This window comes from Centropristis striata, chromosome 9, assembly GCF_030273125.1.
Source record: "Centropristis striata isolate RG_2023a ecotype Rhode Island chromosome 9, C.striata_1.0, whole genome shotgun sequence".
Lineage (NCBI taxonomy): Eukaryota > Metazoa > Chordata > Actinopteri > Perciformes > Serranidae > Centropristis > Centropristis striata.
Window position 1 is genome coordinate 13,673,026 of NC_081525.1, and position 16,971 is coordinate 13,689,996.

The 16,971-nt window shown below is 40.6% G+C and overlaps 1 protein-coding gene across 2 annotated transcripts; it reads left to right on the plus strand.

Annotated features, from left to right (window-relative positions):
• The first annotated feature begins 212 nt into the window (after positions 1-212).
• Positions 213-16,924, plus strand: LOC131977134 (meprin A subunit beta-like). 2 transcript variants are annotated; one of them, XM_059340325.1, is made up of 14 exons: positions 213-364; positions 499-535; positions 3,187-3,237; positions 3,340-3,380; positions 5,523-5,601; positions 5,707-5,824; positions 8,371-8,549; positions 9,613-9,831; positions 10,374-10,523; positions 14,237-14,452; positions 14,777-15,033; positions 15,232-15,442; positions 15,542-15,718; positions 16,141-16,924. In XM_059340325.1, the coding sequence occupies exons 1-14, from the start codon at positions 323-325 to the stop codon at positions 16,239-16,241; spliced, it is 1,878 nt and encodes a 625-aa protein (XP_059196308.1). In that variant the 5' UTR covers positions 213-322; the 3' UTR covers positions 16,242-16,924. The 2 variants fall into 2 exon arrangements, with proteins under 2 accessions (XP_059196308.1, XP_059196309.1); XM_059340326.1 differs by having other exon boundaries at positions 5,707-5,809.
• Positions 16,925-16,971: the final 47 nt, after the last annotated feature.

The window sequence follows — 16,971 nt, forward strand, 5'->3', positions numbered from 1 at the left end:
TTAAATAACATCCGTCAAATGTGAATATAAAAATGTGACTCCATGTCTGTATGTGTGTGTGTCCTTGTGTGTCCCGTAGGTTTGAATTTGCAAACCACCAGTGTTTGTTTATTCTAGTGGTCAATACTTAGATAAGTTACTCATGACTATAAAATTAATAATTAATTTGACAACCCTCAAATGGGGCATAAAAACAGGTCTGGTGAATGTTTCGTGGACTGCAGTGTGTCTTCTTCTGTACAAAAACAAAGCAACAACACTCAGACACAGCAGCACTGAGGCAGGTTGAACACAGTGAGTGTGTGTGTGTGCAGCTGGAGCCATGGCACTCAGGTGGATCATTCTGCTCCTTGGCCTGGGACTGGTGAGTGAAACATTAACATCCATATTGATTCTCTAGTGCTTTAATGTTAAGTTAGTACCCAGAATGTCACTTCATAAATCTTGTCATCAATGTTTATATGAATTTAGTCACCTATTTTCTCATATATTCTCTAGGCAGCAAACATAGACTGCAAGCTAACAGGTGATACAGGTGAGTCAAGTATGATAACTACTGTGAAAAAGTAGGAAAAAAACAGTGTATTATTTATGTTAAGGTGAGTAAATTTCCACCCCACCCTGTATATACAAGTGATGTGCCAATGCGGCAAAGTTTACAATGGTAAAAATGTGGGTCCCTCAAGAAAAAGGTTGGGAACCACTGCTCTCGATGGTGCTATTGGTTTAAAGAAAAAGGCTCAAGCAATAGTAATTAATATTGCTTTTAGTCCTTTGTTGAACATAGAGTACCATCTAATGGGCTCACAAATAAAGAAAATGCTTCATGAGGCTTCATTGGCACATCACCAGTATAAACCATATAGTATATACACTTGTGATGTTTTGGAAGAGAACGCAGGACCCTGATGTCTTTTAACAACATCCCAACTGCAGCCCTACATTCATCTCAATAAAGAAAGTTGTAATTCTGAATTCCTATTTCCAACCTTAATGTATTTTAGTGAACTGAGGTGTCACCACATCGAAAATCGGAAATAAATCTTTGTCACTCAGAACAACTCAGAAGTCCATTTCAAATTTTGACCTTTTTGCCTCAGTTTGAACAACTGCGCTGATGTCCACATCAAAAAACTGCCAGTCGTGTTCTTAATCCACAAATATTTATTAATTTTCAGAATTTTAACCATTTAAATTGCAGTTTGTTTACAAAATGCTACTGTTGTTATAAAAAAACATTTTTGAGTATATTTATACATATACATTATACACATTTATGAACACTAAATTCTAGGGGGATTTCATTTTCTTCTCTTTACAGACTGGGATATGTCAATAATAATTTATTCATTTATTTGAATGTGTTTTTATTTTTTGTGCAAATAACTCTCACCTGTTACCTTCAAGGACAAAACAAAACAAAACCCATTCAACTATCAATAGAGAAGCTGTAATATCCGTGCGATACAAAACTGTGGTTTTATTGGGTTTCAATGGGAATGCTCTAGCCTAATTAGGGCCTCGGGGCAATCGCACCGAGCACTGGTCCCATACAGCAATAGCTGTAGGGACCAGTGCTCGGTGCGATTGCCCCGAGCACTACTGTTATACTCTGGATTTTTTCATATTCCTCTTCCGGACTTACGTTGAGATAAAATGCTCAAAATTTTGCATTGAAATGAATGGGACGGCCGACAAAAAATGAGCGAAAAGGAACAATCATTGGAGATTTTTAAATGTCTACTTCTCCGGCATAATTTCACCTAGAGACTCCATTTAAACTTTAAACAGTAGACACAAGTCTTGTGTATTGGTGTATTAATCCACGTTTCGATAGGTCATATATTTTTTTATCAATCCCTGTTCAATGACCATGATCATTTTTGGAGAAATTCTGAGATTATAATGGGTGTGTATTGCACGGAATGTTCGTGCGTTCGTGTTCGATGTCATCGCTCAGAGTGTAGAGGGAGAGGTAAAACTGTCAAAAAATACATTTGAAAACTGCGCTCCAGGCCGCAAATTCCACTCTACAGAAATAATTTATACATAGAAATGTAGGAAAATTTGTCTTCTCACTCACAATCCTCTGGTAAAGCTGTCAGAGTTATAGTTTGGGCGTACGACGCAAAGATGTGCCACCAAAACCACCAACAGCCTCATTGGGTCCCATATTAAAAACGCAGGGAGATATTTGAAAAAGGGATATGGAACAATTTTTTTAGATCGCTCTAACAAAGCTATTTTTTCATTTTTCTGAAAAAAAAACAACATATGTAGACGTTCAGGAAGAACTCAGGACGCTCAAAGTGAAGTTGAATCAATGATAGGTGTTATGGTTTTGCCAAAAATGCTTTCTGTTCGAGGCCAGAAATTCCAGTCCACCTCTGGCTGCTGTCACTCCTTCGGAACTTTAACAGGTGGTATCAGTTAATTCAGTTGATTGCTTTGATCTGATTGCCTTTGATCTTTGATGTGATTACAGTTACAGATACACACACACACACACATGCGCGTAAGTGCGCACACTCCTCACACATGCATACACCTGCTTCAAACACGCACACACAGGTAACTTTGTGATTTTAATTACACACACAGGTAACTTTATGCGATTTTCGCTACACACACACACACACACAGGTAACTTTATGTGATTTTAATTACACACACACACACACACACACACACAGGTAACTTTATGCGATTTTCGCTACACACACACACACACACACAAATGCGCGCGTATGCGAGCACACTCCTCCACATACACACACACACACACACACACACACACACACTTTGAGGTTAAAGGGCATAGTTTGAAATCTCTGAAGAATCTCATGATAGTGTACACACACCGGCAGTAGCCCCCGTGGCCCTTTCAAAATTTCCCCAGAGGAAATTTTCTAGTTGTCTGTATTACACAGATTAATTATAGTAGTTGAGGACCTTACATCAATGTATGCCATATGCTTGAACACAGCCAAAAATGATTAACAAATCCAAAATAAACAAATGCCCCTATATTGAGACAGAAGGGTTAAAAGAGTCAGATGGCAGAATTTATGAAGAATAAATAAGCTTTAATATGGCATGGCTCAATGCTTTCTGCACTAGTACACAATCATCATTAATCCTGTAATCCCATTGTTGAGCAGAATATTATTGATTGTACATCTACAGAAAGTGATGCTGGTGAGGATAAGGACTGCGACATGTCTGACCCCAATGCAGGTTTGTTGACTCATTGTTATTAATATTATTACCATTGCTTTGTTGTGTAATCTGTCTATTTCCCTGAGGATTTTCATCAACGGATATGATTTTCCATTGCAGCGGCTGAAATGGACGAGGTGCCAAAGGAAGATGACGAAAAGGTTCGTAAGTAAGTAAGTAAGTAAGTAAACTTTATTTATATAGCACCTTTCGCAGACAGAAGTCACAAAGTGCTTCACATTAACAGAGGATAAATAAGTTAAAAAGAATAAAATAAAATAAAATAAAATAACCTGAAAATAAAATAAAAATGTACATACAAGTTTTAAAAGACCAAACCAACAGCAATTAAACAACCATAGCAGTCCCAAAGCAACTAATCAAAAGTCCGAACAAATAAAATTGTCTTCAGTTGGCTTCTAAAAGTGACAGCAGAATCTACTGAGCGCAGTGAGGGAGGGAGACTGTTCCAAAGCATGGGAGCAACAGCCTGGAAAGCTCGATCACCTCTGGTTCGAAAACAGGTGCGCGGAACCATAAGCAGATTCTGATCTGCAGACCTCAGAGCCCGAGTTGGGGTGTAGGGCTGTATCAGGTCACATATGTAGGGTGGAGCCTGGCCATGTAAGGCTCTGAATGTTAAGACCAGAACTTCCAATTCCAAAAGAGACAGGGAGCCAATGTAAAGCTTTAAGTATAGGGGATATGTGAGTCCTCCTATGCGTGCGGGTCAGAATTCTCAATTGCTCTAATTGCAGACGCTCATTTTTGTTTAGTCATGAAAACAAACTATTGCAGTAGTCTAGCCGAGAAGACACAAATGCATGTATAATGAGTTCAAGAAGTCATTATGTGACACCATTTTCCTGAGCTTGGAGATTTTTCTCAGTTGAAAGAAACAATTTCTCGACAAGTGTTTACAATGTTGCACTAAGGACATATCTATGTCAAAGATGATGTCCAGGTTTCTCAGGGTAGATTTAGCTGACTGGCTTAAATCACCCAAGTACTGGTTTATTCCTGGAATTAAGTCCTCCGGGGCAATAACCAGGGTTTCAGTTTTATCTGTATTTAGCTGTAAAGAATTTTCACACAGCCATTGTTTGACTTCCACTAAGCACTGGACTAAGAAGTCAAGCTTCTGGACCTCCGTAGGATTAAAGGAACAGTAAAGCTGTATATCATCGGCAAACAGGTGGAATGAAACATTGCTAAACCTTTGGATGATCTTTCCCAAGGGGATCAAATACAGCAGAAATAACACAGGGCCCAAAACGGAACCTTGGGGGACACCACACAACAGGTCCGCTGAATCAGACCTTATTTGGGTTGCTGAGACACTAAAACTACGACCAGTTAGATAGGAGGAGAACCAATTTAGAACTAGCCGTGACAGTCCTACTAGGTCCCTCAATCTTCTCAGCAGGATGCGGTGATCAACTATGTCAAAGGTTGAGGACAGATCCAGGAGAACTAAAACAGAGCATTTACCAGAGTCAGCAGACATCATAATGTCGCTGGACACTTTCAGTAAAGCTGTTTCCGTGGAGTGGAGTTTGGGGAACCCGGACTGGAATGTCTCATGGATGTTATGATCCAGAAAAGATGACAACTGTTCGGAGACCACCTTCTCTAAGATTTTAGACAAGAACGGGAGCTCGGAAATAGGCCCAAAATTATTTATCTGTCGGATCTAAGTCTACTTTTTTGAGTAGAGACTCCACTATAGCATATTTAAAAGCACTGGGAAACACACTAGTGGAGAGAGAGAGAGATTCACCATTTTCTAGCCTGGCGAAGGTATGCCTTGACTCGGACAAACACACCGGCACATTTTCCACGCCTCCTAGCACGTTTCTTCTTAGGAGTGCATGATGATCTCCAAAGAAAGTCCGGTATAGACGCTAAAATCAATGAGCGAGAGCTGGACCTCTGGCCTCCTAAAGTGCGTTTTAGAAACAGTTCGTGAGACACGTTGATCTCAAGCAGTGACAGGCGATCGTAGATAATTGTCTGGGCTGACAGGTCAATACAATAGTAGCCGACTAGTGAACAGAAAATCACAAATTAGGCAGACAGACGGAGTGCCGAACACAGCGCTGGCGCCATTTTGTCCCTGATGTGCTAACCAAGGTAAGGTAAGTCAAACACAATATGCTATTATAACTGTATCCAAACCCTGTGTTAAGATTTCACAGAAAGACTGGACCCAAATACAGACAGTGGGTAGAAAAAGAAAAATCATTTGTCTCCAAGACAAACAGGAACATCTCTAATTGTATACCTGTCTTCATTCTTAACAGACCTCCACCATAAACTCTGTTAAGGGAGACGAGTACCGCTGGCCGACAACCATTCCCTACTACCTAGAAGACGATCTGGGTAAGAAACATTCACAGTATGCCTGCCATATATTATTAGAGATATGCACCAAAATAGAATGCCTTTTCATATTATAATGTATTTGTTACACGTTATTACATTTAGACATAAATGCAAAGGGAGTGATCCTGAAGGCATTTGACCAGTACAGACTGAAGACCTGCATTGACTTCACACCATGGAAAGGAGAGGAGAACTACATCTCTGTGTACAAAGGGAGCAGGTGAGCTGCTGTGTTCACCTCATATCAACTGTTTCAAATTTAGGATGCCTCTTTTATGAATAAATGACACCTTTGCACGGGCGTGAAATATGTAAAAAGAAGGACATTATCATAAATGCTATCCCTCCCATAAGGATATCAGATATACGGATTAACCTGAGCAACACTTGTGTGGATCTTGCTGTTTGTTAGATGGCTATCAGAATTATTAATAATTATCATAAATAGTTATTAATTATAATCAATGATATGACTTGATTTAATCTAAGGCATCTGGATTGGGGCACCACTCTGTAAAACAGGGGAAAGTATAGCCAATTCACCTAAATCAGTCTCATAAAGTTACTAAACCATCAATTTGGAACACTGATTAATAATTAACTTAATAATTATAATCAAATTACAATATTTATATTTAGTAGTGGTTGAAGGAATTCAGAATTATTTTCATAGAAGAATTTGACATACATGTTCTAGCGCTACAAGGTCCAATTTAAGATTATCTACAGTGTAGGCTAACAAAAGAGAAAAAAGTGTGTGTGTGAGTTGAAAAAGAAATGCTTTTGCATTTTAGTCCAAAAATGTTAAAGTCCAAAAATGAACCCAAGATTCACCTGTGGTACGATCACAACAAAGTGATTATTACATGGCTGCAATGAAGTAATACATATGTTGATGCAAACACGGCATCCCCAACAAATGTTTGAATTTACACTAAATAATACTTTTCTATACACAATGGGTGAAATTACTTCACATAGTTTGCAGTAGTGATGTGCCAATGAAGCCTCATGAAGCATTTTCTTCCACTAGATGGCGCTCAATGTTCAACAAAGGACTGAAAGCACAATCAATTACTATTGCTTGAGCCTTTTTCTTTAAATGAGGAGCACCATCTAGTGGGCTCAGAAAATAAAAAAAATGCTTCATGAGCCATCAATGGCACATCACTAGTTTGCAGTGATGAACCCACAGAGAATTCTCTCGGCTCCACAGACAGAACCTTTTAGCATCTTTAAGCTCATTTTGGTTTTCTCGCACAAAACAGAAAACATCCTATATTCTGATATATATTGTTATCAAAACATGAAATCAATATTTGGCCCGATCACCCAGTCATAGTTTGTGATAAACAGAAGGAAGAAGTCTTCCTTTACTTTATTCCTTTATTACTTCTTTAAGTTAAATAAACTCTTTAAAAATCCTCTTTGATCGGCAGGAAAATGCAACGTCACAAATTTTCCAACTATTTAAAGATGTGTGGTACTCACAAGACAACCACACGATAAACAAACGATGATCATATGGAATATGATACATTGCTAAAGATTAAACCACCCAACAGTATATAAAGGAGGTCAAATGAGCACAACAAAATCAAAAGTAACATTCAGACAATGGTGGGAACCAAAACAGAGCTAAAAAAAAAAATATTGGACTTTTAGTTGTCAGTTGGAAAAAAAAACTTCTTTTAAAGAATGCTAATGTTGTTAAGTGTCTTCTAGATGTAAAAAATAATTCAATCGGGGTGGTCCGTAGCGTAGTGGTTTACACAGGCGCCCCATGTATAGAGGCTACAGTCCTCGCTGCGGTGGAGCCGGGTTCGAATCCGGCCTGAGCTCCCTTTACCGCATGTCCTCCCCTCTGTCACCCCCTTTCTATCTGTCTCTCACTTTCAATAAAGCATGTAAAAATGCCAAAAAAAATAATCTTTGAAAAAATAATTCAATCAATTATAACTGCTTTAGGCCCACAGATCATTTTTAGGTATAATGTGCTATTAGTTAAGTTTATGCACCAATATCAGTCTTCTGATAAGGAGGCCGGGAGAGCTATGTGTATAAGGCCTTGTTCAGACTGCCAGCCAAAATCAGATTTTTAGCCCATCCAGATTTGAACTGGATGGCTCTTTTGAAGTCTGAACAGTCACAAATCACATGAAATCTGATTTTTGCAAACCGGATCGAAACCACCTTCGGGAGGTAGTTTCAGATCGCATTAGAACAGATGCGTCTCACTCTGAACCGCTCCAAACACTCAGATCGGTTTTGACTGTCCGTGACACTCTACGCGGCACGCGTATCGCGGGCAGCGCGGAGACGAGGTGTCCACCGGCAGCCGCGCCTGACTCATACAGGCCCGACGGGGGCGTCCATCCGCGCAGTTTCTCCCCTGGTGCGTCTGAGATGTTCTGCACCTCTACTGGACAGTGATAAGGCCAATATACTGAGGTGACCTGCCGCCCTCATTTTGTTGTTGTTGTTGTTGTCGCCGTCACAATTATATTACATCAGATGCCGTTACCACGTCAGACGCTGTGACGCCGTTACTACAGCAACCTGTCAGATCAGTCGATATTGTGGCCCAGTCTGAACAGAGCCATATCTGATTTGGACACTTACTAAACAGTGTGGACAGTCAGCCCTAAAAATCGGATTTGAGTGGGAGTCTGAACGCGGCCTTAGTCATCCTCTAAATGTTGACATTGTCTCTTGAGCTTTAAAGATCATCAAGTGAAAAATGCATCTCACCTCCCCTCTCTGTAGATGCTCCTCCTCTGTCGGCCTTCAGCGTACGGGGAAGCAGCAACTGTCCATTGGTGAAAACTGTGATAATCTAGGAACCGTTGAGCATGAGTTCCTGCACGCCCTGGGCTTCTGGCATGAGCACTCCAGAGCTGACCGAGATGATTACGTCAACATCATGTGGGATCGTATTAAAGATGGTAATACTGATCAGACACTTTCAATTACAGTTTAACACTTTTTAAATGAGAGTTAGGGATGGGATCCTCACCCTATCCAAATGCTATTTCACAAATACCTTACATGCGAAACTGCCAACTCCTAAAAATAAACTGCACTCGACACCACAAACTGTATGGGTTGTAGCTGCTGCTGCGGTAGTGACCCAACCAAACGTCACATTAAATCAAAGAACACTATCTAAATCCCTTTTTTTCTGGATCTCGGTCCAAAAAGGACCGAATGCAGATATCGTAGGACTGGTGAAATAGTCCTTGGTACTGGATCATATCATAATGGTTTTCAGTATTGATACCCAGCCATACTCATGTAGAAACTGTGCATTATTATGAATCCCACTGCATTTCCTAAAAAGATCAGACCTGCTATGCTAGTGTAAGCGACGTGGGTAGATATGAAGGAAGAAATCAGTACAACACAGTCCGGGTCTGTTTCATAACTTTTAGTCAGCCTTTTTCTAACGCACAGTACATTTCAAGCCCGTCTCAATACCACTCTCTCTTCTTCTCTCTCTCTCTCTCCACATAACCACTACTGCCCGGCTGAACAGCGCCCCCCAGGTCAATAACATTATAACAGTATTTTAACCTTACTGTAAACACCAGGAAAGAACATAATGTTTCTATCACAGTATTATTAATATATCCCATTTTCACTCTTACACTAGGATTGACTTAACATTAACATTGGTTAGCAAAACTAACGAGTAATGCCAAACGGAAACTTTAGGGATAGGGTGAGAAAATTACATGTGAGGAAGGCTCCTAATCGCATGGTTAAGTAACATATTTGGTGAAGACACAACTTCTTAAAATAATACATGGTGTTTTACCAGCTTATTGGAAGGTGACAAGAATGGTCCCACAATACAGTGGGATCCGTCGGAACGCAGCAACTACACACAATAAAATGTAAAGAAACTATTATGTCCTGTCTTTCTCCTTATGTCTGACTGCTGTTCAAATACATTTTCAGTAACAACGGGTTGAATCTTCCCTAATCATTTTTTTATGCCTTTCTCAGGTAAAGAAACAAACTTCGTAAAACACAATGGCATACCGTCCAGTGCGCTGAGCTATCCCTATGACTACGGCTCTGTGATGCACTACAGGAAGACAACCTTCAAAATCGGCTCAGATCCCACAATCGTCACCAAGATCCCCCACTTCACGGACTTGATTGGTCAGAGGATGGGGTTCAGTGCCAGTGATCTAACAAGGCTCAACCGTCTCTACAAGTGCAGTGAGTCATGAATCATTTCATCCATCAAACAATATGTGAGATATAAAACCTGCACTTTGAGTGTTTGAACAATCATTAAACTAAATCACCTCATAAATTATGAAAGATTTTTGTCCCATAGTAACCTAGCTGAGTTAAGAAAGTTCAGAGTTTATCTGACATAAAATGATGCTTATATAATGTATAAGTCCAAATTAATACCGTGAAGATGCCAGAAATACTTATTCTTTTATTTATCATACAGCCACAGCCTTATTTATGAAAAGTGGTTTATCATTGCTACGCTGTCTGTGCATACCATTCACATAAATACATTTTTTTTAAGGTTTGGGGTTTGGAACTCAGACCCTCCATGTACACATGCACAGGCTGCAATTGCATGTGTCTGTATATCATCTATGCAAACTGATATACATTTTACTAGCATTCCAGGATATGACAGGAATGGTAAAGAAAGTGGCAGTCCAACAAGATAAACGTCTCGGCCGTTCAAGTCACTGGTTGAAGAATAATGATGAAATTATGACTGTTCCTCTCCACAGCACAGTTCTCTAACTTCGTGGAAAGCTGTGACTTTGAGGCGGAGAACATCTGTGGGATGATTCAGGGTCCTGGAAATGCAAAGTGGGAAAAACACAGTTCTGTGAGCGGAGGGCCTCAGACTGACTTCTCAGACATGGGAAAATGCAAAGGTGACTCAAAAAACATTTTTTGTTATGGTGCTGGACTTTTCTTTTACATTCTATATAGATATCTAATTACTAGGGGAGTAGAGATTAAACTCAACAATATTTCTCGTGCGTTAAAAATCAGTCTTGCGAGATTTGTGAGCTATCCAAACTTCTATTTGTGGCCTGTGGGGACAGTAAAATGAAAAGAAGAAGAGGAGTATGGAAGAATTATCCTATCTTTATTCAAGAGCGTAGATTTTCAGTTTGAGAGCATAATTTGTCTTTCTCGTGCTCAGATTTGTTCTCCTCATGCTCACATTTTGCGCTCGCACTCAGATTTCTGCTGCTTTCTTTCAAAATGTGTGCGTGCACTTAAAAATCACATGCTTGTGCTCACATTTCTTCTTCTTGGACACAAACATTTCGCTCGCACTCAAAGATGTCCTGTGCACGCTCAAATCTAAAGTCTACGCGCTCAGATCTCAACTTTGCGCTCTCAAAACTTTTGTGCTCGCACCCAGAACACGCACGTCCTCTCAGGTTGAGGTGTCTGCTCAGACTGAACGATGTCCCGCCCTGCGCTTAAAATAGTGTGTTTCAACAGCCAATAGGGAGACAGCTAGATTGTGGCCCCGCTTGGGTGCGTTTCCTCGCCTTTTTGAGCGCTCCGTAGGGGTGGGTATATGGTCTGTTTGTAAAACTGCTTCTCTCTTAAAATACACCAATTTACCATATTAGCCAGCTATTTGAATAGTCACCTATTTAAGACGCAGCATATTTATGTAGAATTAATCTTAACTAATCCTAAAAAGAGTTATCGTAGTTTAGATTATTCATTCATTCATTCATTACCATTAACCGCTTATCCGCAATTGGGTCGCGGGGGCTGGAGCCGATCCCAGCTGTCATTAGCGAGAGGCGGGGTACACCCTGGACAGGACGCCAGACTATCGCAGGGCTGACACATAGAGACAGACAATCACACTCTCAGTCACACCTACGGGCAATTAAGAGTCCCCAATTAAACCTAAGTGCATGTCTTTGGACTGTGGGAGGAAGCCGGAGTACCCGGTGGGAACCCACGCTGACACGGGGAGAACATGCAAACTCCACCACCATCTGTTGTATTTTAAACCATGGGACACCGGTTCGCATCCCGTCCGCTGCACTCTTGCTGCATGTCTTATTATGATTTAAAATTTTAATTGATAAATTAATGTAACAGGAATACAATCCGTGTAACCAGCTGATTCTCTTATTGAAACATTTAACAAGAGATGATGGGTAAATAGACTTGGCTACGTGATTAAAAAGGTATAATGAAAAATACGCTATGATGATGATAATGATTTGAGGATAACATTGGTGCGTGTAATGCAGTGTATCACCGTCCTATTTACGCGGTCAAAGCCAGGGGCCGCATAATTAGGCTAATGTTGCTAATGCTTTCACAAGAAGAAGACTTTGAGCAGGATTCGGAGCGCAGCAGCGAATGAATGGGAGATGAGATGGATGGCCAAAGACCTCAAGTAAGTTCATTGCTAAATGTTGCTACAACTCAAAACCATAGACTGTATAATATCAAAACACATCGATCATATACAGTAGTTTCAATCGTATGATCGTACCAGCGGCAGGTAGGCACACATAATGATGCGTGAGCTGAAGGGAATCCCCGCTCACGTCACTTCATTCATAATGAGTTGCTGTCCCTAGTGCCGACCTATACAGTCTATGGTGCCGACAAAGGCCCGCTATATATAGGGGAGAAGGAGGGGAAGCAGCGAGCAGCCAGAATGACGTTGCAGGGGCTCGTTAAGAAGAGTAACAAATTTTCAATTCTACAATGTCATTTAGCAGATGCTTTTATCCAAAGCGACGTACAAGTAAGAGTAATACAACACAAGCAAGGATGAAGTCAAGAAACATAGCAAGAGTAAGTGCCGTGGGTTTAGTTTGAGTCCATTAGGACACAAGTGCTTTATAGGTTGCAGGAGCGGTCAGTGCGATACGTCGTAGTCGTAGCCAATCGGTGACGCAGCAAGCACTTCCTTATTCAACAAGTCTACTTAATGCCCATACGGCCACAAAACAGCATGAAACCTAGACAAACTCAAAACGAAAATACTACAAAACCTTACTGACCTGTCTCTGTCTCTGAAATACAACACAGTGCTTGTTCAGAATCGAAGTGGCACAGTCCTATTGCAGCAGTCTCTCCCAGCTGCAGAGCCGGAGTCTGCAAATTGCTAACAGGCTAACAGTTAGCTCCGTAGCAGTACAGTGTGTATGTGCTAACAGGCTAACAGTTAGCTCTGTAGCAGTACAGTGTGTATGTGCTAACAGGCTAACAGTTAGCTCTGTATCAGCACAGTGTATATGTGCTGCTGTTGCAGGAGGTGTTCACTTAGTGATCTCTGTTTGTTTACAACAAGCACTGGACACTCTGTGCACAATTAGCGATGCCGGTAAATTAAAGACCGCTATGTTTATGATAATTAGCCATGCTGCTTTGTTTTGATCAGCTGCTAATGTTGTGCTGTTAGCGACGGCTGCCACAGTTTCTTTTCCTGTGTTTAATCCGTCGTGTATGTGATCACGGATCACGTCACCTCTGGAGTCTCATTAATCCCTCTGGGGGATTTTATTTTTTTTATTTATCTTATTTTAACTTTCATAAATTTTAGTTTTAGTTTCAATTTGTGAAAGAAGAAGTTTATTAAAAGCTCATGCTAACATCATGCTTGTTAAGAGTTATAATAAAATATTTCAAAATGCATGTGCATGTAAATAAAAGTCTGTTGGTCCAGTCATATATTGTGTCATTGTAGTTTTCTTAAAATCTTGTCTCATCTTGTTCTCGTGAACCCAATATTGTGTCTCATCTCGTGAACTAAGAGTATCGTCACACCCCTACTAATTACAGTATGCTTTTCTACCCACAACAATACACATCTCTGTATTTGTCCAGTAAGCAGTTATTAAAGAAAGCTAATCACTTCTATCACCTTATCTAGTCTCCTACATAACTGCCCTTATAACTGACCTGGCAGTAAAAAAACCTAGCTTATTGTTTCAACATAAATCCCAATTTTTTAAATGATTTATTCGAAACAATCGAGAGAGTACTTCTACCATTAGTTGTTATTTAAAAAAACACAAGTTTAAGTAATTATACTAAGATAAAAAAATGTGATGCCCATATTAAGTTTTGTGAATTATTCTCTGTTCAACAAGGTCTGAAACAACACTGAATGATAGTGATGTGCCAATAAAACCTCATGAAGCATTTTCTTAAATGTCTGAGCCCACTAGATGGCGCTCTATGTTCAACAAAGGACTAAAAGCACAATTAATTACTATTACTTGAGCCTTTTTCTTTAAACTAAGAGCGCCATCTAGTGGGCTCAGAAAATAAAGAAAATGCTTCATGAGGCTTCATTGGCATATCACTACTAAATGCCATTCCTTGAGGCTTTTTCTTTAAACAAATAGGGCCTTCTAGTGGAGACAACAAATACAACTTATGGGTTAGGAAGCTTAATTTGGACATAACTTCTACCCACCTCTATGCTGGCTAATAAATTCTGAACGATTATCATGGTGGCAGTATGACCTGGAAGAGACTTTTATCATGTGTCAACAATGATGAAGTAGGATCATGAATATGTGGCACCATTTATTGTAATATGACAAACTTCCCATGATTAAACATCGTCTCCTCGTGCTCTCAGAACAAGGCCACTTCATGCACTTCAGCACAGCCTCTGCTCAGCCTGGTGAACGTGCGTTCCTGGAGAGTCGTTGGGTTAACCCCAAACCTGGAGCCCAGTGTCTGCAGTTCTTCCTCCATAACAGCGGGGCAGCTGATGATGTTCTCAATATCTGGGTGCGAGAGTATGACGCGACCAACCCCAGCGGTACACTGAAGCTCTTCAAGAGTATCTCAGGTAACACATGAATTATTCCATTTTGTGTGATATGCAGTATGGTTAAAATTAAAGCCCCTGTAGTCTCACATGGGCCCCATTCATTCCTATGAAAGTTGCTCAGTGGTACATGCCACCCAGAAAGTTTGACTTCCATGTGTAAAATTACCCGGATATTCAAGATCCATGGGCCCATAGAACAAGGGTACCCTTTTAATCGCACCTCCCAGCTGCTGGGTCGAACAAAGAAAAAGAAATTAACTCTGGACTTGGCTATCCTTTGGGATAACTTTTGGGGAATCTGAACTGGTTTATTACTCTCTAATGTATCTATTTGTTTTACAGGAGGGGTCATGGGTTCCTGGGAACTGCATAACATCAATCTGAATGTGACACAGAAGGCCCGTGTGGTTTTTGAGGGTGTGAGGGGGAACAGCACATCAAAGGGAGGTTTCTCTCTGGATGACATTAACCTGTCATCCACAACGTGCCCTCAGCACGTCTGGCGCATCCGCAACATCACCCACCTGATGGCCACCACACCAGTAGGAGTTAAAACCTACAGCCCTCCCTTTCTGTCACCATCTGGTTACTCCTTCCAGGTATATCCCCAAATATTTGACTCTCTCAATGTCAAAGCTTGACACACATGTTGTGAAAAGTGGCAGTTGCAGAATGGCCAATTCACTTACACTATCATCACATGCTGGCACAGATTCCTGCAGTAGCAATATTTTTGAGTTATGTAAACATTAATTTATTTTGTCGAAGGATACTTCATATTGTTCTGTGGTTTGTAGGTTGGTATCTACCTAAATGGGAGAAGCGACCATCCAGGATACATGGCCATCTACTTCCACCTGACTTCAGGCCCCAACGACCACAACCTTGAGTGGCCATGTGTGTGGAAGCAGGCAACTATGGCGCTGATGGATCAGCAGTCTGACATCAGACAGCAAATGAACATGCACCACATGGTCACCACTGACCCTGACAAGACATGCTCTGATGGTAAGACAAGAGTGGAGAACTGGAGTGTAGATAGCCACTCTGCTCTTGTTACTGTTCTTCATACAAAGAGAGCTTTAACAGCAAACCTTTTTCTCCCAGGTATTGAGCTCTACTGGGATGATCCCAGGGAGGTGGGCTCTAAAATTACTGCATCTGATGGCACCTATTACTATCGAGGCCCAGGAAACGGAAAAAAAAAATTCATCAGCCACAGCGGACTAAAGAGCAGAAAATTCATCAAAGGAGACGATGCCTTCTTCTTCTTAAGTTTGGAAGGTGTGGAGTCAGATGTAACCATAGACCATAGTATCAAAGAAGTGGACATAGCCTCCAGGTCTTAAAAGTGAAGCCAATGCGGAAGTACATTTAACCTGCATTCTATCTAACGGCCAGCAGGGGGCGACTCATATGGTTGAAAAAAAAAAAAGGCAAATTGTAAGAAGTCTATGAGAAAATGAGCCTAGTTCTAACCTGATTTATTACCTACACCTCTGGCTCCAAAATAACAACATGGCGACAGCCATTATGTCAAACTAAAGGCTTCAAAACAGTTGTCCAAAAACCAATGGATGACATCACAGCAGCAACATCCACTTCTTTTATACAGTCTATAGATGGGATGGATATATCAGACACAACTACATATCTAAGGTCATTCTGTTTTTAAAACAACACGGTTGTTGTCTCCTTCTCTTCAGATATATCTGATCTGCTGGAATCTCAGCCTCTTCCCAGTCCCAGTTCGAAGAACGCTGCAGACCAAGGTGCTCCGCAGGGAGGTTCTAATATCTCGCTGTAGACATGGATTCAGAATGATTTTAGTTTTTAAAAACTATAGATTAGGTAGCTCCCAGCACAGTCACACTGGAGACCGATGGTGGCCAGTTTGTACATGGGGAACACAGTGTGCCGATGGTTTCCTTGCCTGACATCCTGGGGCTAAGTCTGTAATATGACTGCTGCCCGCCTAACTCAGCAAATGGCGGCAAAACTTACAAAACTGTTAGCAACAAGTAGATAGTGGTTACTTTAGCAACAGGTGAAGCTAAATCCTGTCAGTACTGTCTTCCCTGTCATGTGATTGGGGTCATCAGCGACTTAATGCTGGATAAGTGCTTAATACTGTCCAATAATGATTGCGATAATATCAACTTTGCATTAAAGCTGTCATAATTTACCAAAAGAAACTTAATTGCAGTCCTTCAAAACGTCATGAAGACTCTTACATGTTCATGGCATGTCAATCTTATGCACACCCCTCCAAAGGAAGTGTTCCCAACTGATTTAAAACAATGTGACAGTTCTGTCAGCTCTGCACATTGAATGTTTGGGGTTTCTTCTGGTCCTCTAAATTGCATTACATTCTACATTGTTTAAAAGGTTCAACTTAACATTTTGTAAATCAAAAACAAACGTCTGATGTTGGAGATTTAAAATGAATAGAAGAACTGCTTCTGAGAATAAAACCTTAAACCACAAGAACACGTTTTCTCTTTCTTTTATCTATTTGAGTGAATTTGTGAAATTAA